Source organism: Aquila chrysaetos, chromosome 1 (genome assembly GCF_900496995.4).
Source record: "Aquila chrysaetos chrysaetos chromosome 1, bAquChr1.4, whole genome shotgun sequence".
NCBI classification, from domain to species: Eukaryota; Metazoa; Chordata; class Aves; order Accipitriformes; family Accipitridae; genus Aquila; species Aquila chrysaetos.
Genome location: NC_044004.1, coordinates 70927872 through 70954690, shown reverse-complemented (window position 1 = coordinate 70954690; position 26819 = coordinate 70927872). Strand labels below are relative to the sequence as shown.

Here is a 26819-nt window from a genome sequence, read left to right as displayed (position 1 = left end):
ACAATTAATGATTGTCCCCTAACTATTTATGCTCAAAAGAAAGCATGCTGAATGACTACACCTTCTTGCATGTTTCCAATGTTCTTTGAAGTTTATGCAACTTTTTAATATTGTCAGTGTTCTTTATCCATCAGTTTTACCTTTTGCTACAGGAAGAAACCATCCAGCTACGAAGCATATCCCTTTGTCCATGACTTCGCATCTTATCTACTAAGGTGTATTAATTCAAGAATCAATTCAAAGTCAACTGAAACATTTCCCAATAAGCTTTGGAAGACCTACAAATCAAATGTCTCTATAGAAATTGTTCCAAAGTTCTGTAAATCCTCATGAGTTCTTTTCAAATCCCTTGCTAACTTCAGCATTCTTCTTTCTTTTCTTATATGAAATGCTGTGTGGTTTTCCAAGACATATCGTGACTGTTCTCCCTACCTCTCACTAGTCTTCCCTTGCCATTGCCTATTCTCATGCAATGGAGAACAAGTGGAAATATCCAGTATTCTTCAGCGTGCCTTTCTCTTACTAAGCTCCTGTGCTGAGTTGGAAAGGGTGGGTCTCTAACATACAGGTTACTGAGCTGTGCTCTGAACACATTCTTATCAGGTATAATATTAACTTTATCATACTACTGCTTTTCCAGGAAAAGAAGAAAATTGTAAAAAGTACCTTTTTAATTATACTGTCCAAAATGACTTAAGACTCCAAATATGACTAAAATTATTTCTAACAGATAAGTCCTATTGCCACATTACATGAAATACCTAGCTAGTGAATCTCCATACAGTATAACTGTCAGCATATAGAGAAGAAACTGCATGCCCTCCTAAAAGAGGTCACAGGCAAAGTGTGTTAAAATCATGGCATTTAAGAGATTTTTACATCATTTATCCCCATATTTAACAAATGGCCACGTGCTTGAGCTACTGAAAAATAACTGCAAGATTGCCTCAAGCCTGCACCACAGTGAGAGTCCTGTATGTAGTGATCTGGTATGACCAAACACTGATCACCCATGTGCAACTTAACAGACTTACAATGAGCATGGATATAAAAACAATGAGTTGTTGGATGTTTTGGCTCAATATACACACTGAGAGAGAAAGAGGGAGAAAGTGAGCATGTGCATCTCCACTAAATTACCTCATGAGTAATCCATGCTCTTGATGTGACTCAGTGACACTAGTGCACTGCAGAGAGTAAATGATCATGGCTTTACACAGCAATTTGGCTTTTTCTGTCCTACCATCATTAGAGTAACACCTTCTTAGATGCTCGGCTTATTGCTTAGCCACCAGAAGAGTTTGAATTCCTGTTATTTATTCATCTATCCCAAGGCCGAACTTTTCGAATCTGTGGGCACAGATGACAATTGCATTGCTTACTTGAGCCTCATCACATGACATTGATTTAAATTAGGGATGTGTGCTGTGGATATTAGATTCACAGCATAGAAGTGCTAAAATTAGGGGTGAACAACAACAAAAAGCAGAACTAGAAATGCTGAGGTTTGACTTCCTTGGTCTGCGTGTGTAAGAATTTGTTGCTGAGTTTTATTACTCTGGCATTCCTAGAATCGAGCAAGCATGCCATCCAAACCCAGGAGCTTTTATAGATTTGTTTAGTTCCACTTTCTGTTCTACTCAGAAATACATTCTGTAAAAAAAAATTAAAAATAAAAAAATAATTAATAATACAAAAATTTTACATAAATATTAGGTATATTTAGCAGAATGAAATGCAACTGACCTACCCTTGGACTTTCGAAACTAGTCTGTAGTAACTAATGACACTGTATCATGGCAATGATTTAGTAAAATGTATTTCTCCGTTAGCTGCTGGTAATTGGAAGCTGAGCATGCTCTCTGCTGACCCAAGCAGCAACTGTCACAGCAAATTCAGTTAAAACAGTAGTTGAAAAGTCTCTCAATCAGACTTCTTTTTCAAACAAACCAAAAGAAATGCTTCCCTTTAAAAAACAAGAAAACACTGCCCTCCTTTGGATCAGACATCAACGGTCTTCAGTTTAGAATATAGCAGGAAAAACTCTTCTGGAGGAGTCAAGTCTGGTATCACATCCTTTAGCTGATTCCTATGTAAGGTCCATCTTAGAAGAGACCTTGCAAACCACGGGGCACATTTTGTTCTAAAATACCAGAGTACAATTGTACTGTAGTTTAAAGCAAAAGGTGAGAGAGTTTGCTGGTTTGCTTTGGTAAGAGACTGAGAACTGTTTTGATATTTTTACAAAGTTGTAGGCATACCTTAAGAGAAAAGTAAGTGGCATAGCAAAACAGAATTTTTGCCTGCTATTTCTAGATATAAATAAATACAGCTTATGTAAGGTCATTAAAAATCAGGTGAAAGAGGGAAGCTAGACAAACCATAATTAACCAAACTAGAAATGACAGCAACTATCAGTGATCAAAATTTAGCAAAAAAAAAAATCATGGTTTAAAATCTTATCTAAAAGATATCACCCTCAAAAACCATGCATCGCATGCCATGTTTGCTGTGAACCTGGAGATGGGTATATTTATTAAATTTAACACTTTATGCAGTAGTCCCTGGGACTAGACCCAATCTGAATGACAATGGGCTACTTCTAGACACTTATTTAGGGACATTACAAAATGGTTTGGCAATGTCTTCCCTACTTTCAGTAGAGATGATAATTTGCATACAAAGCAATGGATATTAGGTATTAGGAAACGTAGGTATCACTCTCAGCTAATCAAACAAAATAGTTGTAGAGATGTAGTTTCCATACACATGCAAAGTATACAACACACAGAGCATTGATAATTAGCATTAATGAATGTCAAACTCATCACTGAAGACTGGCTGGTGATTCAGAACACTGCTGGAGTGTGGAGCTACCACTCTACTGGGAACAAATACAAGCGATGGGACTGAAGTCTATTGGGAAAGTCAAAGATGAAGGGGACCTTCTGTGAAGAGAGTATTAAGAAAAAACATGTTTCTTTTTCCCTTTGTAAGGCAAATACACCCTCTGACAGTTTGAGCTGACTAATGAGAAAAGTAGTGTTAAGAGTCATATCCTGAGAGGTTGCTTAGGTGTGTGTTTGTTGGGAGGGGTGGGGGGAGTTAACCACAATTCTTCCTCAGAGTTTGTCAAAGGAAAAACTGAGTAGGCAACTTAGGATTTTGCTCTTCATACACTGGATGAAGAGAACTAATAAGCCTTTTTTATAAAGAATCCATAGAGCTTAGGAAAGCTGTTTATCCATTAGTTTCTTGTACTTGCAGACTCAATCTTCACTGTCTGAAATTGTTCCACTTGATGCCACCTCTGAAGTTACTGCATTTCATTCCCAAAGGACAAAACCCATGATAATATGATTATAAAGCAATTCTTCATTTTTCCACTATGAAGGCATCATTTCATGTTATGTTGCTCAGTATAATTTTCCTAAAAAATAAAGCCAGATTTCCCACCCATCCCTCCCCCCCGGACCAGGTACTAGACTCTTGCCTTATATGTATGATCAAAGAGTAGGGAGCTGTGAACCACAACACAGAGGTGAGCTACTGCCCATCAAATAATAATAATTTGCCCCTGTGGGAGGCAGCTTACTATACTGGGCCTGCCAGAACTTGGCAGGAGTCAGGACTTGCACTAAGTGACTTATGACAGAAACAGGGTCAAGTAAAGAGGGCTGAAAAGGCAAGAAAAGGTAAAGGTACTCAGAAAGAGGGATGGAGCAGGAGCAGGGCTGGGGAGGAAGTGTGAAGTTGGGATACTGAGGAGGAAAGTGAGCAGAAGAATGAGGCAAGGAGGGGAGAAAAAGACAGATGTCACAGCTTTGCTTTAGTCTACAGAAACATTCTTCCCTAAGACACATAAAACTAGGGGTGTTCAGGGCTGCCTTGTATTTGGGTAGGTACAAAGCTCTCCTGTGATTAATCCTGCGAAACTGCGTTAAAGGTCAGATTCTCCTCAGTGGCTAAAACTGCATCTCAAGTGAAACAGAGGAGACCTGACACCACAGGAAGCTAACAGATGTGTTACTGCCATTGTCCCTGGCTTTTCACTACATAAGAACAGCTTTCAGGTCCATCCACATTATACAGAAACTTCAACTGGGGCACAGACAGAGGAAGACTTCTTGCTGCTGCTTCCCCTGGTCCATTTTTGGCCCATGCCAGATAATTCCATCACTAGACTTGCAACACTTGAGAGCAACTTTTCTGTTTCTCGTCTTTTGCTGAATTTTTTGATAACAGACATTCACATACAATATGTACTGTTACTGTTGCATGGGCCTTGCAGCTGGTTCTCACTAACTGAGACATCGTTACAACTCTTGCAAGTTTATCCTGGTCTGTGTTAACATAATGGTGTATTTCTTCTAGTCTCAACTCTTGAACTGATATACTTTCATAACATCTTAGCTTTGATGCTCTATAAAAAAAAAAGATTTGCTTGGGCCTGAAGAGGTGTTGGAAGCATTAATGCTCATGGCTAAAGAATGCAAAGGCTAATAAAACAATCCCAATATTTATTATTTTTTGAGGCTGAACCATTTACAGAGTATCATTTTTGAATCTTTGGGTTTGGCATTACTGTCACAGCTTCATTCTTTCCTTCTTAAATAGTTTACTTGGCTTGGAAATTGAGTTTGTTCACTACACACTTACTGTTTTCTCCTACTTTCAGCTTTCCCAAATCAAAACTGGAAACCTTCACCCCAGTGTGATGTAATTCCCACCCAGGAAGGCTGGCAAGGGAAGCCACTCAAACACACACATAAGAGAAAACACCTTGTAACAACCACTTCCATAGTCTCAAAAATTTTTTTTAAACTCCTAAATAAAAAAACCTCCACCTTGATAAAACATTTTTATAAAGTGAGATACTGGATCAAAGTAAGTGCTCCACCATTTAAGTGTTGTGACTCAAGGAATTAGATTTAAAGTAACAGAATCTTTCCTTAATACATGCAGACACTTCACATTTGTGTTCAGCTTCTGGCAGGGTTCACAGGCATCATTCTTTTAAACTTTCATTCTTTATCACAAGTCTTGCATTTTAAAAATAAAAAAAAGAAAAATATTCTCACATAATTTCAGATTAATTTTTTAAGGAAACACCAACTCATGATAAAACTAATATTTAGACACAATTCTATTAAAGTCACTAGGAAATAGCCAATTTTATAGGGGAAAAAATGTGCCCAAAGATCCCTTCCTCCTCCAGAAACTGTTTTTTCATATGAGGCCTCTCTCAACTGAGATTTCTTTGCTATTGTATTATTATAAGCATTATTGATCATCAAGTCCATTAAAAGCATTAGTCACCTTAAATAATTCATCTCTCCAGACTAGCTTTGGCCACAGATGCCATCAGCAATAACCTTCCAGGAGACTTGTACTAAAGAAAAGCCAGCATAGCTGCAGCTTAAATAGACAACGTCCAAGAATAAGCAAGACACAAATGATTGAGCAAACATGTCACATGATTACATTCCACTGGAGATTTCTCAGAGTTCTAGAAACCAGGTATGTGACAACAGGAAATGCGAGATCTTCAAATGGGGCATCCGTATGCAAATGTCAATAATATTTATTGAAGTATGGGACTTTGAAAAAAATATATATACATGCATAGACTTTGTCGTTCTCATTGTCAGCCTTTTAGTTATCTGACTGCTGACTGACTGACACCTTGTTCTGCAGAGTGCTCCACTGGATGCTCAGTAGGTGAAGTGCAGCAGCCTGTTTACCCGCTTTGGCAAGTGTTTCAGATACGTGACAGACCATGAGGCAGGCAGCAGCAGAGAAAGTGACAAATGCCAAATTTGTTTTAGCTAATAAATCGTCAGGGTTTTGGAATTCTGCCTGGTATTCTGGACCCAGTCCTCTTCACCAGTTGCACATTACAGAGCTATGAACAAGCCAAAATACCCTGTAAAGAAAAACTCCCTTGGTGCACAAAATATGCAAGACCAGCATATGCAGTTCCACATGACCCTCTCCTTCAAAGCCTGTAGCAGCAGCAGGCATGCCAGTCAGAGTACTCGCAATGAAGCTGATCAAGCCCAAGGTAGGCAGAATTCAGGCCATGAAGAGATCACATTTGATTTTTCAGAAAAGGTCTGAAATGGCAAAATACTTTAAAATATCTCCCCTATTTTTTTCCCTGTTAAGTGCTAAGATTCAGAGAGAAGATACAGAAGAGCAGGTGGGCTGACACACTGTTGGACTGTGTACCAGTATCCACCTTGCTGCTGCAGCACGGGGCTCATGAAAGCCAACTTGCTCTGCTCCTGAAGCTAGCAGTAATTCTGAAGCCAGCACTGAAATCTGTGTTGCTAGAGCTAGACTGCTTAAGTACTCAAACTAGCTACCTCAGCACCTGAACTGTCATGCATGAAGTTTGTATGGCTGCACTGATACCCACTCGGTTTGCAATCCTCTTGCAAAGTAAAATCTATTAGTATTGTATGAATTTAATTGTTGGTTAATCGACAGACTTTGAGTGGATTAAATCTCCCCCATCCATTTAACAATGACTACACATTTAAAATGTGAAGCGTTTTCCATTTAACTGCACTGTGGAACAGAAGAAACACACAAGTTAGCTGGTTAAAGACCTGGAAGACTCTAGGAAGGACCAAGAAGAAGGAAAAGTTCCTATGTTTGAACTAGTCACACTCACTTTAGAAGGATGCTAATGGCCAGACATATTAGAGAACACTGTCAAAAGCATAAGGAACACATACCCTGGGACAGGGTATGTATGCACTGCTGAACTCTCGCATCTCTGTATTACAAAGAGGTGGAGGAAACACTTAGCATTACTATAGAGTAATGAAAGAAAAAACAGTGTCTTGTCAATTTCAACGGTGGTACTCTCCAGTAAGCTAACCAATAATTTCCTAGTATCTTTAACGAACACAGTCAAAAATTATTAGATATGTAGAAATTACTTGAGCCAACGCTGTTCCTGAATTACTGCCATCTCTAGAATTATAGATCAATGGAGTGAAGCAGAACGGGCTTTCATTCAAAGGGAAAAGCAGATTGATCATTCCAAAGTCCAGTGAAGAGTCCTGTTCTGCTGCACGCTGCACATGCCGAGTCACCTAGTTAAGAATTATGAGAAGATGTATCAGATGAAAGAGAAAGGAGCAGGAAATGGAAGAGGACACACTAGTAAAATATAGATAAGCTCACCCATTGCCCAGTCACTGTCTGGTTTTACAGGAATCATAATAGAATTAAACTTTAAGGAGTATTTGAAGTAGTCTGAAGCAGTAGATTTTTTTTTTTAATTTAGCGGACAAATTTTCTCTAAGTCGACAGACGCATGACAGGAAATCTGAGAGTAGAATGGACAAGTGTGAAGGAAAGTGTGTCTATTTTAAGACATACATACCAGATGTCACGAACAAGTCACTCATTTTCAGACAGCAGATCCAAATTTAAAAAAAATTACTCATGCAGAAAAGAACAACATGTATGCATTTATCAAAATTAAATGTAATAAGTGAGTGGACATGAATGCAAGTGGGCAGTTGTTGTGGATGGTTTCCAGGTGGTCAATTTTGGATGCAGCTTCAGAAGCAGCATTTACAAATAATGATGCTCATTTGCATAACATGCCCTCAAAGTGTATCTCAAAATTTGCAAGACTATCTCAGCCACACGTGGCTTGCAAGTATCTTAAACTTCTAAGTGGTGAGTGAGGAGGAAAGGGCAAGGGGGAGAAGGGGGGAAGGGAGACAATATACACTTAGGAGACTTACTGACAAGTACAAATATACCTCAGTTTACAGGTTAAATCTGGGAATGACACATTGTCATGGTTTAACCCCAGCCAGCAACTAAGTACTCCACTCACTCACTTCTCCCCCACCCAGTGGGATGGGGGAGAGAATTGGGGGAAAAAAAGTAAAACACATGGGTTGAGATAAGAACAGTTTAATAGAACAGAAAGGAAGAAAATAATAATTATAATAACAAAGTAATAGAATGACAATAATAATAAAAGAATTGGAATATACAAAACAAGTGATGCACAGTGCAATTGCTCACCACCCGCCGACCAATGCCCAGTCAGTTACCAAGTAGCGATCTGCCACCCCTGGCCAACTCCCCCCAGTTTATATACTGGGCATGACTTCACATGGTATGGAATACCCCTTTGGCCAGTTTGGGTCAGCTGTCCTGGCTGTGTCCCCTCCCAACTTCTTGTGCCCCTCCAGCCTTCTTGCTGGCTGGGCATCAGAAGCTGAAAAATCCTTGACTTAGTCTAAACACTACTTAGCAACAACTGAAAACATCAGTGTGTTATCAACACTCTTCTCATACTGAATCCAAAACATAACACTATACCAGCTACAAGAAAGAAAATTTACTCTGTCCCAGCGAAAACCAGGACACACATTTAATATGCTTCTGTTACCACCTTAGTAAACTGTTGTTCTGCAAGTAGGTTACTGTCATACAGTGTCAGTCAGACTAGCTTTGAACATCCTATGAATTTACTAGTATGATTACTGCTCTATTAGCAGGCACTAAACATGTGTCACAGTTCCTTCCTCTCAAAGTTCATTAAAACAGAAATGCACTGGCAGCTGTCATTTCCTAACAAGGCACATACTTTTGAAATGCTGTGTTTTATATAGTGTGATACATTGGATGCATTTTTATAATGTTCTGTGTAAGAAAAATAATTCCAAACACTTTGTTGTATGCTAGAAAGTACCAGCAATTTACACAAATGTGTATTACCCAACCATACAGTCAGAGCTGGATTGTACTCTTTACTCAGAGCTTATTATCTTGAAAAAAAATACAAGTCAGAAGGAATATTTTTGGTTTTGTTTTTAAATGTGCTGACTAAAAGCAGAAGGATACAACATCGCCTAAAAATGGAAAACATAGTTTTCTTATTTCAGAATCCTTTAGTGGCTTACTTAATATACTGCATTGCTTACATCATATACATCCACATTTGCAAAACCTGTCTTCAAATTGGGCTCTTGATCAAACCACTGTATAACAAAAGCAGATGAATGCATTAAGATTGTACAGTGCAATCTGATGGAAGGTCAGCCATTACACCTGTGTTGCAACAAGGATCTAACCTACCCAGAGTACTCTGACTCTGTCCCAGTATTCTATGAAATCAACAGAAACCTTCTTTTGCTTGAGTGTTTTTCTGACTAAAAAAAAAAAAAAAAAAAAAAAAAAAAAATTTATTATTGATACTCAGAAAGTATCAGAGCAACCGCAGGCATCTCTATACAATTACACCTTTGGAACAAGGGGTCAGTGACATTTTGCCGAGTGGTGCCGACAGCAAAAATGTCTCTCAACTGACTAACCTCCTGTCTCTGACCCCACTCTTCCCTCTTGCCTTTCCAAGTTAGAAAAATATTAGAAATAGAGCCACTGAAAAGTGTTTCCAAAAGGTACCGCAGCTGTGGATTCCCAGAGATAACAAATTAGCACCGTAACAGGAAACAAGGGAAGCAGGTGAAAAGGGCTGTTGAATGTTTTGATGTTGTAGCTCAGTTTATACGTGCAAGGCTGAACCCTACAAAACCCGAGTTGTACTGAAGCCTGCCTCAACCATGCTATAAGCACTGTCACACTGTTAGCATAAATAAGAGTCACAGCACATGCTGTGGTTTAGCTAAAACGTTCCATACATCTGTACTTAACTCTGAGCCAACTTCCTTTTCAGGTCACTATTAAATCATTTTAATTAGGAAATAGTTACATGGTACTTACAGTAATAAAAATGTGAACCTACTACCAGGCAGGTTTAGTCACCATGTTTTAAATCTAAGTTAGACCTAAACCCTCCTGTAATTGCGTACTTGACACAAAGTTGCCTGACCAACTACAAAATCCTGAGCTTGGAGGAGCATTTCAGCACCAAACCTGAAGACATTCTTGGGTATTTATCTACTGTTTTCATGTCCATCATATCCAGACAGTGTGGATAAGCTAATGTGCTTGTTATCAGTACTGGTCAAAACCAGGCTACCACATGGGTACATCAACCAATGCTGTTGCTACAAAGTCAAACAAAAGGCTCACAGGAGTGGCTGTAGGAGAGGCTGTCCCCGTACTTCCCCTACCCTCAACCTCCTCTGACAGCTTATGCTACCTATTTTAAAAGGCAGTCAGGCAGCTGCTAGGTACTGCACAACCTCTGTTCAACTTAGTAATGAAACCCTCAGAAAGATGAACTGATGTTTTATAACCAAATTAACTTTTACATTAATGGCCATTACTCCAGTGAAAATAATTCACACATGGAAATAGCTAAACTCATTGTGCTCTGACAGTTAATTCTATTACACAGCTTTCTCTTAAGCTGGTCAGAGTTCCTCTGTCTGCTGCTGCTCTCTTCTGTTCCTCCTTATAAAACAAACATGAGGACAGCAAGAAATGGATACTTCTACTTTACATTTACATGGCATCTCTTATCCAAAGACCTTATTTCACTAATAAAATATCAGGCCACCACCAAAGAAAATGTTTCTCACCACAGCACTCACAAAATCAAACTAGCTACAGATACAATTCTACGCTGCCTTTAACATTATAGAACACAGGTGAATGTTTAAACATGAAAAATATTTGAGGCAAGAAAGAAACAAGATCATGTTTGTAGAGTCCTCTTAGTTAAACCCCATCCCTCTTTCTGTTGGTAAATGAGTCTCCGTTTCCATGAACAAGTTGTGTAGGTCTCCCACAAACCTAACTGATCCCCAGGTCCTCATGAGAGGCAAAGGCCTTCTGTAAAGTAGTGCAGCTCCAGAGTCCCATGTTTGTCTTTGTTTATATACACACGTACAACTAGACACATGCGCCCAAACACATATATCTATACTTGCTGCTCTCTCCTTCTGCAGAGGTAGAGGCACTGATTGAGGAAATGAAGCAAGCAGTCTGTCCAAAGACCTTTCTTTCAAAGGGAGCTTTAACGAGTTCTGAAACACTTGCAGAGCAGCCTTATTTTGGAGCCTTGGAGCCTTGACCCTGTAGGGCAGGAAGAATAACTCCTCGGGCTCTTTGGTGCCACAGGGAGTGGAAGGCACTTGGCACAAAGGCAAGAGCCTGACTCCGGATGTTGCAGGGATCAGTACATCCCACATGAGGCAGCCAAACTCCTCTCTGAATCATATTCTCCTTCATCCTGCAGAGACTTTCTTACTGGCTCTTATTAAAATACAGCTTTTACTCTGCATCACTTTTGCTAATAGCTTTGATCTAGACATGAATAACAACTGCACAACATCCATATTCTCTAGGCTACCGCGAGAGTCTGTCTAAAACCAGCTAATAATTTACATGGAAATTGTATCTACCAGAGGGAGACCGTATGGCCAATATAATAGAACAATATTGACACAGGCAAGAAAAGTTAATTAAACCTTTTAGATGAGGGCTACACAGTTCAGACAAGATAAAACCCTTAGTTCCACAGGCATATGATTTTACAAAATTCAGAGGTAACAGATTATATAATTGCACGTGGTTTTAGGATCTGCCCTTCCAAACTGAGTTGTTGAAATGCTTCTACTGTACATAATGTGTCTGAGAACAATAAAATACATAATAAAGACAAAAGATCAAAATGTTTTCTAGCTTTATTATTATCATCATGAGAGCTTTGAAGCATGCTGTTGCATCACTGAAAGAAGAAAAAAAAAAACCCAAATACTCTGATCCAGCCCTCCCTTGTGATACTCAAGGATTTGGAATGAAACCAGTAGGTTTCTTTACACAGACTACTCAAGACCAATAAGGGAAATTTTGAACTGGTTCTGATCAATGTGAGGCAAAAATGAGTAACTCTCAACACAATTCTAAAAATGCAAGATGTGCTTGGTTTTCAGTAATCTCTGAAGGCAGCAGTCAGTAACTTCACTGACACCAACTGAAAAGCTTAAATAAAACTAAGCAGTTAAAGGATCAGAAGAAAAAACTAAATAGCAGCATTACATTTATCATATCTGTAAGCTGCACCAATTCCAATGCTTAGTGTCTTAGGCCCCTTGTCCTGCAAAGTGGCATGCATTTACCTTTGTACACAGAAGCTGTCTCAGGAGTCCACATCGATTATGTCTACAAATGTGAAAGGTAAACTGTAAATTCTGAGAATTATCTCATTCTATAGTTGGACAGTGCTTCACAAAACTAAAAATCAATTTTTAGTGAGACTTGAGAGAGGTTCCTAATTACAATTAAGAAAAAAATTATTTGTCAACATCCTAAACTTACAGCCTTTTTCTGAATACAAACTAGCAAAATTAAAAGACAGGTAGATTCTGAACATGCAACCCCCTGAAAATGAAGTGGTTCCACTATTCACTATACCGTCTTTAATCAAGACCAGGGCCATTTATACTTTTAAATTAATTGCAAGAAAAACATTCTATTCCAGGAGTACAAAAGAAAGCTGTTTCTAAAGAGGTAAGTAGTTTGAGGTGAATTACTAGTTTATATGTCCAAATTATGTTCAGTTTTCTTTAAGAAGCAAACCAAGACGACTAAAGTGAGGTTTTCTCTGAACTCAATTTTTCTTCCTTCCTCCTGTTTACTATCACAGAACGTCACACGCTTACTTAAATAACTTCACTTGTTCACATTACCTGATTGGTTTTGATGCAACTGTTCATGTAAGTAAAATTACATTCGTAAGTATTTGAAGATTACATTTTAAATTTGCTGCTCTCAAATCTGTCCATTGCATTTGCTTGGACTGCAAGTAACATTTTTTTGAACACTTCAAGTTACTTTCTCTCTTTTCTCTATCAAAAAAACCTCCAACAAAACCCCATACGCAGCCCTAGAGAAAACGAAGAACAACAACAACAAAAAGCCAGCTAGGGTGAACATACAGTTCTTTCACAGAAAGAGCCTGCAATAACAGTGTTTGCTCAGCACGTATCTGACGAAGCAGTTAGAACTCAGACACCTTCTAGCTTAACAATTTCCGGAAAAGAGCTCAAGGTTCACATGAGATACCACACAGAGTAAGATGGGTGTAGTTGCCAACAGTATGTGATAACACCTGTTTGTTGGAGTCATTAAAGATTTAACCAGAGAAGTCACGTGCACACTGAAAAAATGGCTGACAACTGCCATGCTTAATGCACGTCTCAAAAACTTTGAATAAAGAAAGCAAAATGGAGTTACCTTTGGATGCAGAGGATAGCACTTTCACCAACATTTCTTTGGCAGATGATTCAGGTAAGAAATTACAGTAATCTGTGGATACAATACAAATTCCATGGGCTGAATAGTAATACTGGATGAGCATACAAATCTGTAGATCCTAACTACCAGCTACAATGTATTTTTAGCAAATGCCCTCAAGTAAACTTTTCTAGTTGTATAGTTGAATAAGCCTTGTGATTAGTTAAGAATTGAGATTCTGTGGGTATGGAGGCTACCACAGTTTTCACATAATAGCATATGGTAATATACATTCATCATATGAGCACATATAGCCTTTTACTGTTCAGAAAGAAAAAGTTACAGTAATGTTAACTCGGTAGATTATTACTATCAAAGAAAACACCGATAATGCTGGCCTTTCCTCCTGAATATGGAACAATAATCTCTTTGACACACTCTAGTGAGAGCTCACAAGAAGTGATGCAAATTAATTGGTAATGGAAATAAGCTGATCCATTTAAATCCCCACTATTAAGCTTTTAATTGTTTAAAAAGAAACTACAAAAACAAAGACTGCCTCCCCCTGCCCCGCCTTGTAGCTTATGGAAAGAAATTATTTGGAATGGGAAGTAGGATAGTTCTACACACTGGAAAAATGAAGTGAGTTAATATGAATTGATAATAAATTATTTAGAAAGGTGTGGCCAGAGTATCAACGTGATCATGTCAGCACGGCTGCCATAGAGCTGTGCTAATTTACACTAGCTAGGAATCTGGATTGCTTATTAATGAATAATACAAGTCCTATTCCCGCCCCTCCCCCCCTTTTTTTTAGTGTAAAGAATGTTATTGTACATGCTATCTTTACTTCCTGTATAAAAAATACCACGGAGTTGATCTTATTTTTAGAACACAATTTTCTAGCAATTACCTATTAGTGTGATGGTGCTGAACTGGATGTCTGAATGCACTTTGTTTATACAGCATATAGCCTAATGACATCAAGATATGGTTGAACCGAAGTATTCACAAGAAGAAAAATTGGCAGACCTTGGTACAAGTTGTGCAGTAATGAAGGGTTCTGCTGACAGCGAATCTCGCTCTTTCCCTGTAGCAAGGTGTAGAACAGTGAGGAAAAGGTATCCTATGACACTGTTTCATGACTTGCTGCACAGCTGATAACATGGCAAGAACAGATGAGGGGCGGCACGCAGTGGCAAGATTGTCTAGTCTTTGCAAAGCATCCAGAAGTAGCTGAGTTAGGGATGACTCCATAATACTGGATGGGTTTGAATCTGCCCTGTCTCACAGATGGGTGTGTTTGCCATATTGCTTGCTTAGTCTTTCAGAAGACGTCAAGTCACTTTCTTTAGAAGGCAAACACCCACTAGCCTCCTCTACTACTCTAACCTCAGCACCCTTTCAGCTTGGAAAAACATTAATACACTTGAGGAAACAGAGGCACAAAGTTAAAAACTCTCTCATTCAAGCACCAACTGACACTAGATACCAAAATATACTCACCGATATCAAGCCGTGACAGATGTCACTGATACAAAAGTAGCTGCTCAGCAACAGTGCAAATAAGAGTCTACTGCACCTCAGAAACTGAGCACTTCAAATTTACTAGACTCTTGACTGCAGTAACACACCCAAGGTCAGAGAAAGCTCATGTTCACAACACAAAGAGGACCATAAAAAAAGGTTTCTTTATGCAAGATCTGTTACCAATTTCAGAGCTCTTCCCCCAGTCATGAAGAGGTGGGGACAGTCACTCAGAAGCAGAGAGAGAAATTCAGAGTAACGGAAAATAAGTGACATTTTCAGGCAAGATTTTAGCTTGAAGGCATAGAGGGAGAATAGAGTAAGATTCATGGTGAACATGATAACCCTGGTCCATTTCTTCTGCCAGAGGGCAACACCTGGAGGCTAGAGAGAAAGGTATAAGAAAATTCCTAACCTGTAAGAGGAAGAGACTATCATATACTTTGTAGGAAACAGTCTTCCTCACCTCTCCCATTTGAAGTTAAGACTAATTACAGTAACTCTGGAGCACAGAAGCTAACAAACAGAATGGGCCTTACAGCTGTAACTGTAAGGCTGGAGAAGAACATTAATTCCAGAAGGGCAGGGAGGATAAAAGACAAATTTTACATGGTGAGAGAGAAAAAGATTCCTTAGGATGGACAACAGCAAGTTCAAGCAAGGAATAAGGAAACTGGACTTGCAATATGTAGATCATAAGCGGACTTTGCCCAAGGATGACCTGATGTTTTAGAAGCAAGTGTTCCATAATTAAATTTTAAGTAGGATCACAAAGATGCACTGGTTTTAATGAACTCTAGTACGTTTGTAATTGCATAAGGCTTTCCCCCCATTTCTTAAAATGTACTGGAAAATATACTAAACAGACAAGTAGAACAACATGCTATGTATGTACAATCTGAAGCATAATCAGAATACAGTCTTCGTATCAAAGTTTCTTTAGTACAGTGAAAAGCCATTGTGGCAAAGCAACAGGGGTTACTGAGCCTGATTAACTGAATGCAGTGCATGAATATTTAATAGCTACTGCTCTTTCAAAACAGCAGCGTTTCTCTATCTATTAAGTACACAGGTATTAAAAATAAATCACTTCCATGTAAATGAAGATGAACACAAAATGGTAGCAAGATAGAAACTTCTCAATAATTTTTTAATAGCAATATCAAAAGTGTATGAAATCAAGGAAAGCATTCATTAACAGCATTTGTGAAAATATTTTCACCTTTAATGAAAGAAACACCTTTTCATTTAAAGACTCATAGCACTTGATAAAATTCCCTCAAAAAATTTCCTACTCAAACAAAAACACAGAGGAAATGAAAGAAAAAATAAAACAGTGAGATGATGCCCAAAGCTGCAAAAATTTCTGTATTGTTCTTCTGATTAATGCTCTATAAGTAAATCAAGGCTCTCTTTCTCCATTGTAAACAACCTAGAAATTCTCTTTTTTCAAATACGCTTTCCAGAAAGCCAACATTAAGAGCTACATTTCTCACGTAAACCTCTCCTTTTAAAAAGCAGATACAAACTTCTTAATGTTTAGGCCTAACTTACAGAAGGCAAAACAGTTTTTAATCTCATTAAGTTACCAGCAAAGCTTTACGGAACCTCGTTACAAAGTTCTTCCACAAAATTTGGTGGCAAACCTATAGCTGATGATTACAAGGAGGAGCAAACTGTTAACAGGCCAACATTAGGTCATATATGTTGGTATTCACAGCCTAAAGCTGCAAAGAGTGCAGTTGCTCAGTCTATTTAAAAATGCATTTTTGTGGGGTCAGAGTAGAAATGAGAACATTTACACTCATGGACAACCTTGCAAAAGATAGGACACAGTTACATTAGAAGGCTGGCCTCTCCAGGGTTAAAGAGAAAATATGACTTTCTCAGGCTTTCTTTTTGTAGACCTTCTAAAGAGGCTGGATTTTTTTTTCCAACTGTATGCTCACAGGTTACGTCATATGAGGTGCCATTCTCATTCAGGACACAAGGCACTACCAAAACACGCACAATAAGCAAGGACACAGACAACAGTTAGACCAATGTGAGCCTAAATGGCTGCTCATTATGTACAATTTGATGTAGTTGGAAAAGCGCAAACTAAGAACTACTCAGATTCTCCATTTGACAGAAGTCTGTAATTGTAAGTTTGCACAAGGATGTGCACAAGGCTACAAAAGCCTTTTGAGGTTACTGAGAAAGAGTAACAAGGATTGCAGAGAATTCTGGTGTAAAGCAACATTACTTGGAAAAAAAGTTCTCAGAGTCTGTCTGTCATTTCCGCAGAGAAACAAAATGATGATTTGATGTAAAGGATCTTGCGAGTTAGTATGGCAAGGAAAAAGAACTAAGGCATTTGTATTCCTTTTTGTCTTTTTCTTTGTGGCAATAATTAGTTAAAGGAGAAAATAGTACAGTTCAAATAGCAAACTCATCTCAAAGTTGTACAATACCTTCTTCTGTTAGTGAAAAGGAGAATACATTTCTATTCTAGTGGTGAACAGTGAAGCCTCTGTCATCAGACAGCTTACGCAGGCGCCTGTAGTGCCTGTAAGGTTGCCAAAAAGGAAGTGACAGGCTTGTTGGTTTGCACTGTGTACCATGGAAAAAAACAGGATATACACCAGAGTTTTAGAAATAAAACGTCTGAAAAAGTTTGTCATTAGCAGCAATGACTCAGAATCTGAGTCCAGAGCAATAAAATTCTCTCCTGTAGTTTTGTAACTGTACACATGTATGCATTCAGGTAAACTGTTAATGATGCTTTATATCCTAGGGAGATTGTTGCTACTTTAAGCAAAAAATGCTCTTTCAGTGAAACTGAATAAATTGATTCCTTTTGCCAGCAATGTCAGCTAGTTTTAAGAAAGCTTAACTGGAACTTTGGATACAAGTAAGTATAGATAATTGCATTTGTGAAGTGAAACTTGTTGTTCCTAAAAATTGAACATAGATGACAATATTATGAGTGCCTCCTCTGCTTTAACCAAATGCCTTAGAAAACATAAAATGAATTAGTAAGAAAGGAAGGGAATAGCACCTGTTCTTAGTTACATCCAAGTCAGTTTTGACTTCAGGAGCTCTGACACATTGCTAAATATTACGAGCTCTCTTTATAACTCTTCAGTCACTTACCTGAAGCAAGTCATCTAGTGTGTAATGTAAAAATAGTTAAATAAACAAAACAGTGGATCACTACTTAGGGCAGTGTTCAAGTATTTCCAGTAATAAAGAGAATCATCTTATTTCTTCTTTTAGACTGCAGAGTGGCTATTAGTATGTTGTTATGCTGCTCCACAGAAGTAAACAATCAATTTCCAGCATTTGAGAATATGATTTAATTTTCTTGATAAGGTATATGTTCTCTAAAGTAGAGAACATTAAGTTTGTAAACAAAACTAAGAAAAAAAGCTCTGTGAACACAGGTTGTGCCCAGTCTCTCAGCCTTGTGCTGCATATTCCAAAGACTCAAAGTAAACAGCCACATAGGGAAGTTGACCAATTTGCTCACACTTACATGTAATTAGTATTTACCCCATTAATTTTGCCCCTCCCAGTGAGTGGGGAAACCACAAAGAAGCAAATGTTGCCAGATCCCAGTCAAACAGAAGCCAGTCTTCAGAAAGATTGTTCCAGGTTCTCCCCCGGAAACAGTCCCCAGACAAGACTTGCTACGCCAACAACTTACAGAACAAAGAAATGACACTTTCTAACACAAGAGTTAACAAAATACTACAGGCTGATAAAAGCGAGAATTGTATACAAGGGCTTGAATTGGCCACCTCCAGCCAAAGGGGACACCAAGCACACCCCTAAAATGCAAAGTACCATTTGGTTACTCTACATACATGCATAGGTAAGTCTTCCCTAGGACACATTCTGCATTATAAAAGGAAACTTATTGTTTGGGATGTACTCTAAATCCCCAAAGCTTCAAATTTAAAGTGCACAACAAATTTCATTGATGATGTATTACCCAATGCAAGACAGGTGAGGTAAGGAATTTGAACAACAAATGGGTAAGTCACGTGATATGCTAAGCTTCTGTTTTGGTTGATTTCGCATAAAAAATACTTTGGGCTGTGGGCTTTTTTTTTTCTGTGGTGTGTTGGGTTTGGGTTTTTGTTTGTTTAAATCCGGTAATGCATCAGATATTTAGAATCCTGGGGTTGACTTCTTTGTCCTGGAAAATAGAGGGAGGGTTAGGAAGGCAAACCTTTTTGAGGGAAAGCAAGAGGAGCTAGGCATTCTCTCTGTGGAATTTGCACCCAGCAGCATCAATCCAGTAGTCTTGGTCCCTGGAGTGTGGACACCAGGGCTGTGCACAGCAGGGTTGCTCCCTGCTGGCTCAGCACTTAGCTATACTTTCCTTGGAAATCAGGGGATGAAGGACAGGGGAAGAAAAGAAGTAACATGCATGGATCTTGCCATGATAAGGAGTTGGGACATAGCCAGGTCACACAGAAAAAGAGTTTCTAAATGTTGGGGCCCAGGAGCACGGGCCAGCTGCACAATATCTCAGACACTAGGGTAAAGGGATTGATATTAAGTACTTAGAGTAGGAAGATGCATTGTGTGAGATCCTATATGTCTGAGCATACTGAGGTACAAACCTAAGGCAGTACTATGTAGACTAAAGACACCATCTGTTCTCTGCTGACAGCCCCTCTGCAATGCTAACAGGAGGCTCAGATAAAGACGATTTTCTCTAAAGGAAAACCAAAAAACCTCTCACACAGATTAACTTCTGAAAAGGAGTTTCAGCCTGGTGCTCAAGCGCAAACATCAGAGGTAAGAATCAAAAGAAAATACTACAGTCAGAAACTACAACCATGCAAAGCAGAGTGAACCCTCAACAGTATATGTACCAAAATGGAAACAGTAGGTAAACCAGCAACTCTTGGAATTACTACTCTGATTTGGCTACAACAGCACAGAAGCTAATATGTCTGGTTTCCATTCTGTCCCATAATTTAATGTCTAGGATTTCCCCACTTTGCTCATTTTGGAACGGTTTAGACAATAAACTGCAAGTGTAATGCAGCGAGCAAAGCGGAATTTCTGCAGCAGAGGTGCATTTCCCCAAGATTAGCCTGCAATATTCCCCCCCCCCCCCCTTACAGTATAAAACACAGGAAGTTCTTTGCCAGGTAAGCGAGCTCTCCATCCATCTGTATCCACCTGCAGACTCGGGCCATATTTTTTCCCTGTTAATCAAAGTGCTGGAGACCATCTTGCTAGAAAGAATGACGAGAACCTGTTGATTGCCAGGCTTGCCACATAGCAAGTGCAGCAAGCAATATCACAACAGGGTGAGAAGCACCTGTGAATTTAAAAATGGCAATCAAAGAGAGTTACTAACAAGCTCCTAAAGCCCAGCCACCGCCTGAGAGGACTGCTTGTGGGGATTAAGGCGGATTACTGGGTTCAAAATGCCTTTTGTAGGGAAGATTATATACTTTTAAGTAAACTAGCCAATGGAACTGAAAACAGACTCATTTTCCAGTACAAACAGAGTGCAGGACTCTAATTAAAATGTTTTCATAACTTGAACAGCATTCAGCCTAATCTGAATTTATGTGACTGTGAGGTTAAAAAAGTTATTAACACAATGTTAATAATATTGTGGAGGCACCCAGAAGATATTATGTATTAGAAATACATACTTTCTGTGTTGTATTGAAAAAATACAGTAGAGGGCACACTTCCCAAATGCCTTTATCTTCCTGGATATCTACACAGCAACAAATTATTTATTTATAACTAGATATATTCCTGCAACGTAGGGCTATGATATGGATATATGTCACTGCAAGATACGGCTCAAGCTACATAGTACCTGTAAAGACACTGGAGGTTATGCAGTGCAGTCACTTCAGTGAAGCCACCAAAAGTAGCTCGGGTCCTGCACGTTGTCTTTACTGTGGCTCATGGGGCTGTCCTACGAGGTCCAAAAGGAGCACCCTGTGCAGCACGTTCTGCAAGGGTCATTCCCCCACAGGGAAAGGACACAGAAACGGGAGCGTTGGTTTGGAGCTGGCTAGATGAGAGCAACTATGCGAAGTTACTCAGGTTTCCGTGGGATGTGATCTCTAACGCTGTTAAGATCCAGAAGCCAGGAGCTAAATCCCAGGTTTCTTAACCTGGACACTGCCGTGCAGAAGACTTATTCGATCTGCCAGACTGGAAGCAGTCCGGGGGTGAGCTGCAGCCACCCGCACACTCGTTTTTCTCCAAGTTTCCTCAGGCTTTGCCAGCCTGCCCAAACCCGAAGGACTCCCACACTGGAGAACACCCGCCTTCTCCTAACTTCTCCTCGACGCAACGCAGAGCGACCGACCAACCACGGGTCGAGGACCGCCGCTCTGACCGCCTCCACCAGTACGTCAGCGCAAAAAGGATTCGTCAGGAAAACGTCGATGCTAACTTAATCCCGTACTGACTAGTTACTTCCATCATTTCACCTACAGCCCACCGGGATTTACCGGGGAAGGGCCGCGTAACCCCGTGAGGAGAGCGGGGACGCGGGAGGGCTCCCTCGCGCCGCGTCCCCTCACACCCGCCCCGCCCGCGCCAACCGCCGCCGGGCGGGCACCGCCTGTGAGCAAGCGGAGGGGAGGGGGGGGGGCGGGCCTCCTCCAGCCCCGGCACCGCCCTCCACTTGCTGCCGAGCACCCCAGTGGCTAGGGCGGGCACCGCCCTGTGCGCGCGCAGGGCCGGCCGCTGGGGAGGCGGCGCAGGCGCGGCGGGGAGGCGGACGGCTGCGGGCGGGCCGGGGCCGGGGCCGGGGCCGGGGCGCAGCCCGCAGGGAGGAGGAGGAGGAGGAGGAGGCGGTGGCGGCGGCAGGTGAGGAGGCGGGGCGTGGCGGCCGGGCCTGGGCGGCTTCTTGCAGGGAGGGTGCCGTAGGCCGCGGAGCTGGCGGAGGGTCCTGGGTGGGAGCCCCTCTGCGGCGCCGCCGGTCCCCCGCCCCCGGCGGCGGGTCGGGCGCCCCTGTGGCGCGGCCGTTCGGCCGTTCCGTCTTGCGGCGAAGGGCAGGGACGCGGCGGCGGGGGATGCGGCGTGAGGTGGAGGGGGAGCCGCGGCGAAGGCGCGCGTCGCTGCGCCCCGCAGGCCCGGTGTCCGCGATAACGGCGAGAGGGGGCGGACAATGAAGGGGGCCCGTCTGCTGCTGCGTTTCTTTTAACGGCCGGTTCCAGAAAGATCGGTGCCGAGAAGGCGGCAAGCGCGTCGGTGAAGCGCACGGGGTTAGTTTATGCACCGGAGAGGAACCCAGGTCGGTTATTTTTGTAAACTGAAGCATAGTTGCTTGGAGAAGCATATTTACGTACCGCACGAGACTCCAGGAAAAATAATGAAAGAACGTTGAAAGACGTTCTTCTGCCTTAGGCATGCGTGCTGGCTTTTCAGCACCGGTTAGAAAAACGCATCTAAAATCCAAATGTAAAGGCAGTTACATTAACAGTCACCTCGGTGTTCTCTCTCTCTTTTTTTTTTTTTTCTTTGAGCAGAGCATCGCTCAGGAATTCTCTCTTCAAAAGCGGAAAGAGCCCATTCTACAATGATGAATGCAGACATGGATGGTATAAGTTCTTAATGTTCTTGTTCATCATTGTTATTTTCTTCTACTTAATATAATTTCCAACCATTACAGAGGTTGCATTAAAACTCATATGATTTATTGCAGCTGTAGAGGCTGAGAATCAGGTGGAATTAGAAGAGAAAACGCGGCTTATTAACCAAGTTTTGGAACTGCAGCACACACTTGAAGGTTAGCAGCTTGACACATCTGATTTTTTTTTACAAGCACACAGGAATAAGCAAAAGAAGAGAACGTAACTGTTCTGCCCTACCTTAGTCAAAGTGTCCAGAAGTATGTCACTTATACAGTTGAAGGTACATAAGCAAGGTCTCAGAACTATTTTTTTTTCCCTCTTTATGCAACATAATGTTTGCTCGACTCTCATAACACATCAAGCAGAAGGAACGATATGGTTCACTTTCCCAGGCTCATCAGTTGACATACATCTTTGAGTCTGTTCATTGCTGAACTTTTGTTTCCAAATAGTCTAGTTTGCAATAGTTTAATTAAAAAATTAAAAGAATAAAGATACAGACTGACAGTATATTTGTGTAACAAGTTTGTCAAAATACTGTACTACCAAATAATATAGGAATAATGGGCTTTAGATAAAACTTGTGAGTAACATGGTGTTTTGTAAGGTAATACCTTATGGCAATGTTTCCCACATTAAAAGTGTCAATAGTTTGATGTAGGCACATAAAACATTTTCATTATTGTATGCAGTAGTGTCTGATATTTTTCTTGTAATATTATCTTTGCAGATCTCTCAGCACGAGTAGATGCTGTTAAGGAAGAAAACTTGAAACTGAAATCAGAAAACCAAGTTCTTGGACAGTATATAGAAAATCTGATGTCAGCGTCTAGTGTTTTCCAAACAACTGACACAAAAAGCAAAAGGAAGTAAGGGTCGACTCTCAGATGATGTCATTGTATTGCTGCTGTCTTTTTTTGGTTTAATTGGCATAGGCTACATGAGCTAAAATACCTTAGGTTTGTGGCTTTACTGGATACCTGAAGATTATAAACTTTGATGATAAACAGAATTAAGAACATTATCATGAGCAGGAGACATAAGTTTGTGTATTGTTAAGATTAAGCAATGTGCAAATGTAGTGTAGAGACTTACTAAACTTTCATATTTGTTTTAAAAATAAGCATATCTTGTTAAAAATTGGATTCAGTTTGTCAGGTTAAACAAAAGTCTGTTGGCACTCTTTGAGGTCTTAGGGTAGCGTTCTTGACTAGCAAAATAATAGTTATAATATTGTGTTGAAACCTCGTTTGATGAAAATATTCAAAGTCTAATTGCATCAACTTTAAACAAAAACCTATAAATCAGTTAAGAATTTCTATGAAGTAATAACAGTATGACATTATTTGTAGGGCTTGCATACAGAAAAACACTTAAGATTTTTTGGGAAGGGGGAGGGTAAGGGAAGAGGAACAAGGATAAGCAACTTACATCAGGGAAATACCAAATTGATGCAGTATCAGAGTGTGTGTAGTTTGCAAGGTGTACACATCAAACCATTTTCACTTTCCTGTTTCCTCAAAGAATGATCAGGCACAGCATCATGATGTATGATCTTCCCGAAGTTTTCCAGTTGTATGATGAAGAGTTAAATAAAAACCTGAGTAATAAGCTTTACACAAACAGGTCAACAGTGTTCCTCATGCTCGTTGGGAACAATCTGCAGTGAGGAACTGAGAACAAGTCTTTCCTTGCCACTTTTTACTTCCCTCCTGAAGTGCCAAACTTGTCTTTGCTTCAGGCCTTAGAGCAACTGCGTTCCTGCCCCAGAGCCCGAGTTTGTGAAGTACCTCTTGAGGCACTGCTCAAAAACATCTAAGGCAGTGGAACAAAGGTGGCTTTTGCCTCTCAAATCTGTGCTGCTCTGAGCAATGCCTAGCATCAAGGTGCCCTGTTTTTTACTGGCTTGGCTGTTTGTTAGCAGGTTTTGTAAAGGAGCTCAGCCCAGATGATGGGTCTGAGTACTTCCCGTAGAGGCGGCAGGCATGCCTAGCATGATCAGTATTAAGGGAGAGCAGAAGCTGAAATGCAAAAAACACTGTAAGTTTTAGCAGTACTCAGTTGCATCTATTTCATATTGCCATACAGCAACATTGCAGACTTATTTATGGTTGTTACCTAGAACTGAGGTCTGTCTCTTCAGTAACAAAGCCATTGTACATTACCTTTTAACAAAAGGAAACCACCAGTTCAAGGATCTATTTCAACCTTGCTGTGATGCATTCTACAAAATAAAGCTGCAGAAACTGAATGAGTGGATGCAATAGTAGAATAAATCCCCAAGTTTCTTGGCAGCTAAGCACTGCTGTGTCAAGCGTAAGCTGACATTGTGAGGTTCCCCTCTCCCAAAGGGGAGGTCTCCCATTTCTCCCCATTTAAGATGGCTGTACAGCACTCACCAGAGTGTCAGCAAAGTCAAATGATTGCAAACAAAGCACTAATAGTTTGGTCTTGAGGGCTGTTTACAAGTCTGAGTCAAGAAACCTGGTAAAGTTTTACCCACCAAGGCACAAATGGCTGATACCATTTGTGTCATGGGATCCTGTAAACATCTGAAATTACTTTTAATCTTCTATGGACTAATCTCTCACTTTATTGCCCAACTGGAACTCTAAATTCATCCAGGAATTGCTAGCAAGTAGAGTAGATCACGTGGTTAGTCCAGGGTTTGAGCATTAAAAAAAGAACAATCACACCCAAGCACTTGACTTAAAAATTGATTGCATTGCATTACAGCCATCCTGGCTTTAAAGCCACGTCACTGCACATCTCCATCTGCACTGTAGGAGATCAAGTGGTAACAGAGCATGCGCTTGTTAGACTTCAGCAATTTCCCCAAGATCAAGTAATCTTAAAATCATGGGTTTGTATTGTAAGATTGGATAGTGATATTTTATCCATCGGTGTGTATATAGTAGTCATTTCATCTATATAGCATTTTACATTCCACTACTGTGGCCTTCATTTAACTTATGAACATTTTAAAGATGTTGTATTTCTGACTTTACACTAAATAAAAACTTTTGATTTGTCTCTATTAGTTTGGTTTAACATTTATAAACCCTAACACTTCTCATAACTATCTGTAGTCAAAAGGCAGAAAAGCAGTAGGGTTTGCCATCATCTTAGTTGTTTCTACATAGCTGAAGTGTCTGAAAGATGAGATGTAATTAGCAAGTATTAAGACTAAACCTGGGTTAATTAATCTATTTTCAGCAAGCTTCCTGTTCCTGACTCATTTGGTATTTTCACCCATGAATCTTACATTTCTGTATATTTTTCTGTTCTGGCTAAAGGAAAAAGATTGGTAGACTATGTCCAGTGTTGTCAAAGCTAAAACTTGCACCTCCCCACGTGGGAGAACTTCAAGCCAAGTTAGAATAGAAGAGATTTTACCTTTTCCTACACAGGTAATGAATGAGCTTTACATTAGACAGAAACCAGAATTATTACTTCATCATACCTTCATGAAGGTAGAAGCTAGCTGAGGAGTAGCTTCAGCTCTAATTAAAGAAAAAGGCTTCGGTCCTACTTAGCCTTCCGTGAATGTAGAAAATTCTCAGTCTGGGACTTGGTGTCCTCAGTAAGACCACTTTTACCAGGCTACAATGTAGCCAGTGGGAGTGCAAGCTGCAGAGGTCTGATACTTGTGGAGTTCCAAAGATGACTGACAGTTTTAATAGCAAGGCATCCTGGAACATGATTATCACTTGTTTGTTAATTTCAAAGCACTTTCAAGCAGCCATGATAGCAAGATCAAGTATTTTTCCTGAAATAATACCCATTCAAATAGAGATGGACTACACACCTGAACTGCAGGTGAAATCACAGTGTTACAAGTGTTAGTGGAGGGGGGTTCCCCTTTTGCCTGGCTTTCTAGATCTAGAGCCTCAAATCCCCAAAGCTCTGATATTTCTCCCCTAATTACTAGCATAAGACTAGATCCAAGTAAGCTGATGTGCAGAAGGATGTTTTCTATCTCCAGGTTCCAGGCAACTGAAGTCATTAAGTCAGTATTAAAGTGAGACAGGCCTTACGAGTCACTATTACTGCAAACAGCACCCTTGAGTCATGGCCTCACAAGACCATTTTACCCATAATAAACAGCTCCTTATTTACTGAAGTGAGGTACAAGCCAAGATATTGATGGGGCATTAATCAAGACTTTATGGGAACCTTAAGTTCAAAACTGTAAGGGAAGACTAGCATCCCCTGTAGGGTGACCAATCCCTGGAGTAACTATTATCACACCAAACAAAACGAAACCACTCCCCGCCCTGCCCCAACAAACAAACAAACAAACAAAAACTAACCCCCAAACCACACCCAAATGCTGTAAAAATTCCAAAGGACTTTTACCAGACTCAGACAAGATTCATTCAAAAGAAGTGCTGAAATGCTCTGACAGCTCTCAGTAGCTGTTACTAGCAGGATACCGCATTTGTGACAATTTTTATCTAGTGCTGAGAAGTCACAGGCAGGAGGAGGAATGTG

The 26819-nt window shown here is 40.2% G+C and overlaps 2 protein-coding genes across 6 annotated transcripts in view; one reads left to right on the top strand and one right to left on the bottom strand.

The window, feature by feature from the left end:
• Window positions 1-21270, bottom strand: part of MAML3 (mastermind like transcriptional coactivator 3) — a 326972-nt gene extending 305702 nt beyond the window's left edge. Inside the window, exon 1 of the mRNA XM_030012733.2 lies at window positions 20552-21270. The gene's annotated coding sequence lies outside the window, so the exon portion shown is untranslated. The remainder of the gene's footprint in view (window positions 1-20551) is intronic.
• SCOC (short coiled-coil protein) lies at window positions 13143-25362 on the top strand. Of its 5 annotated transcripts, none has more exons than XM_030013173.2 (4): window positions 13143-13239; window positions 22221-22292; window positions 22397-22480; window positions 23056-25362. In XM_030013173.2, exons 1-4 carry the CDS (start codon window positions 13176-13178, stop codon window positions 23196-23198), a joined length of 363 nt encoding a protein of 120 aa, XP_029869033.1. In that variant the 5' UTR covers window positions 13143-13175; the 3' UTR covers window positions 23199-25362. The 5 variants fall into 5 exon arrangements, with proteins under 5 accessions (XP_029869033.1, XP_029869125.1, XP_040979632.1 ...); XM_030013265.2 differs by lacking the exon at window positions 13143-13239 and adding an exon at window positions 21486-21558; XM_041123698.1 differs by lacking the exon at window positions 13143-13239 and adding an exon at window positions 21521-21539 and having other exon boundaries at window positions 22217-22292.
• The last annotated feature ends 1457 nt before the right edge of the window (window positions 25363-26819 follow it).

What these genes read in the sequence shown, in the direction of transcription:
- SCOC (XM_030013173.2), top strand. Translation starts at nt 13,176, where the DNA reads ATGGAGTTACCTTTGGATGCAGAGGATAGCACTTTCACCAACATTTCT. An exon ending in TTCTTTGGCAGATGATTCAG is followed by an intron (nt 13,240 to 22,220) that starts GTAAGAAATTAC and finishes TTCTTTGAGCAG; the next exon opens with AGCATCGCTCAGGAATTCTC. An exon ending in GATGAATGCAGACATGGATG is followed by an intron (nt 22,293 to 22,396) that starts GTATAAGTTCTT and finishes GATTTATTGCAG; the next exon opens with CTGTAGAGGCTGAGAATCAG.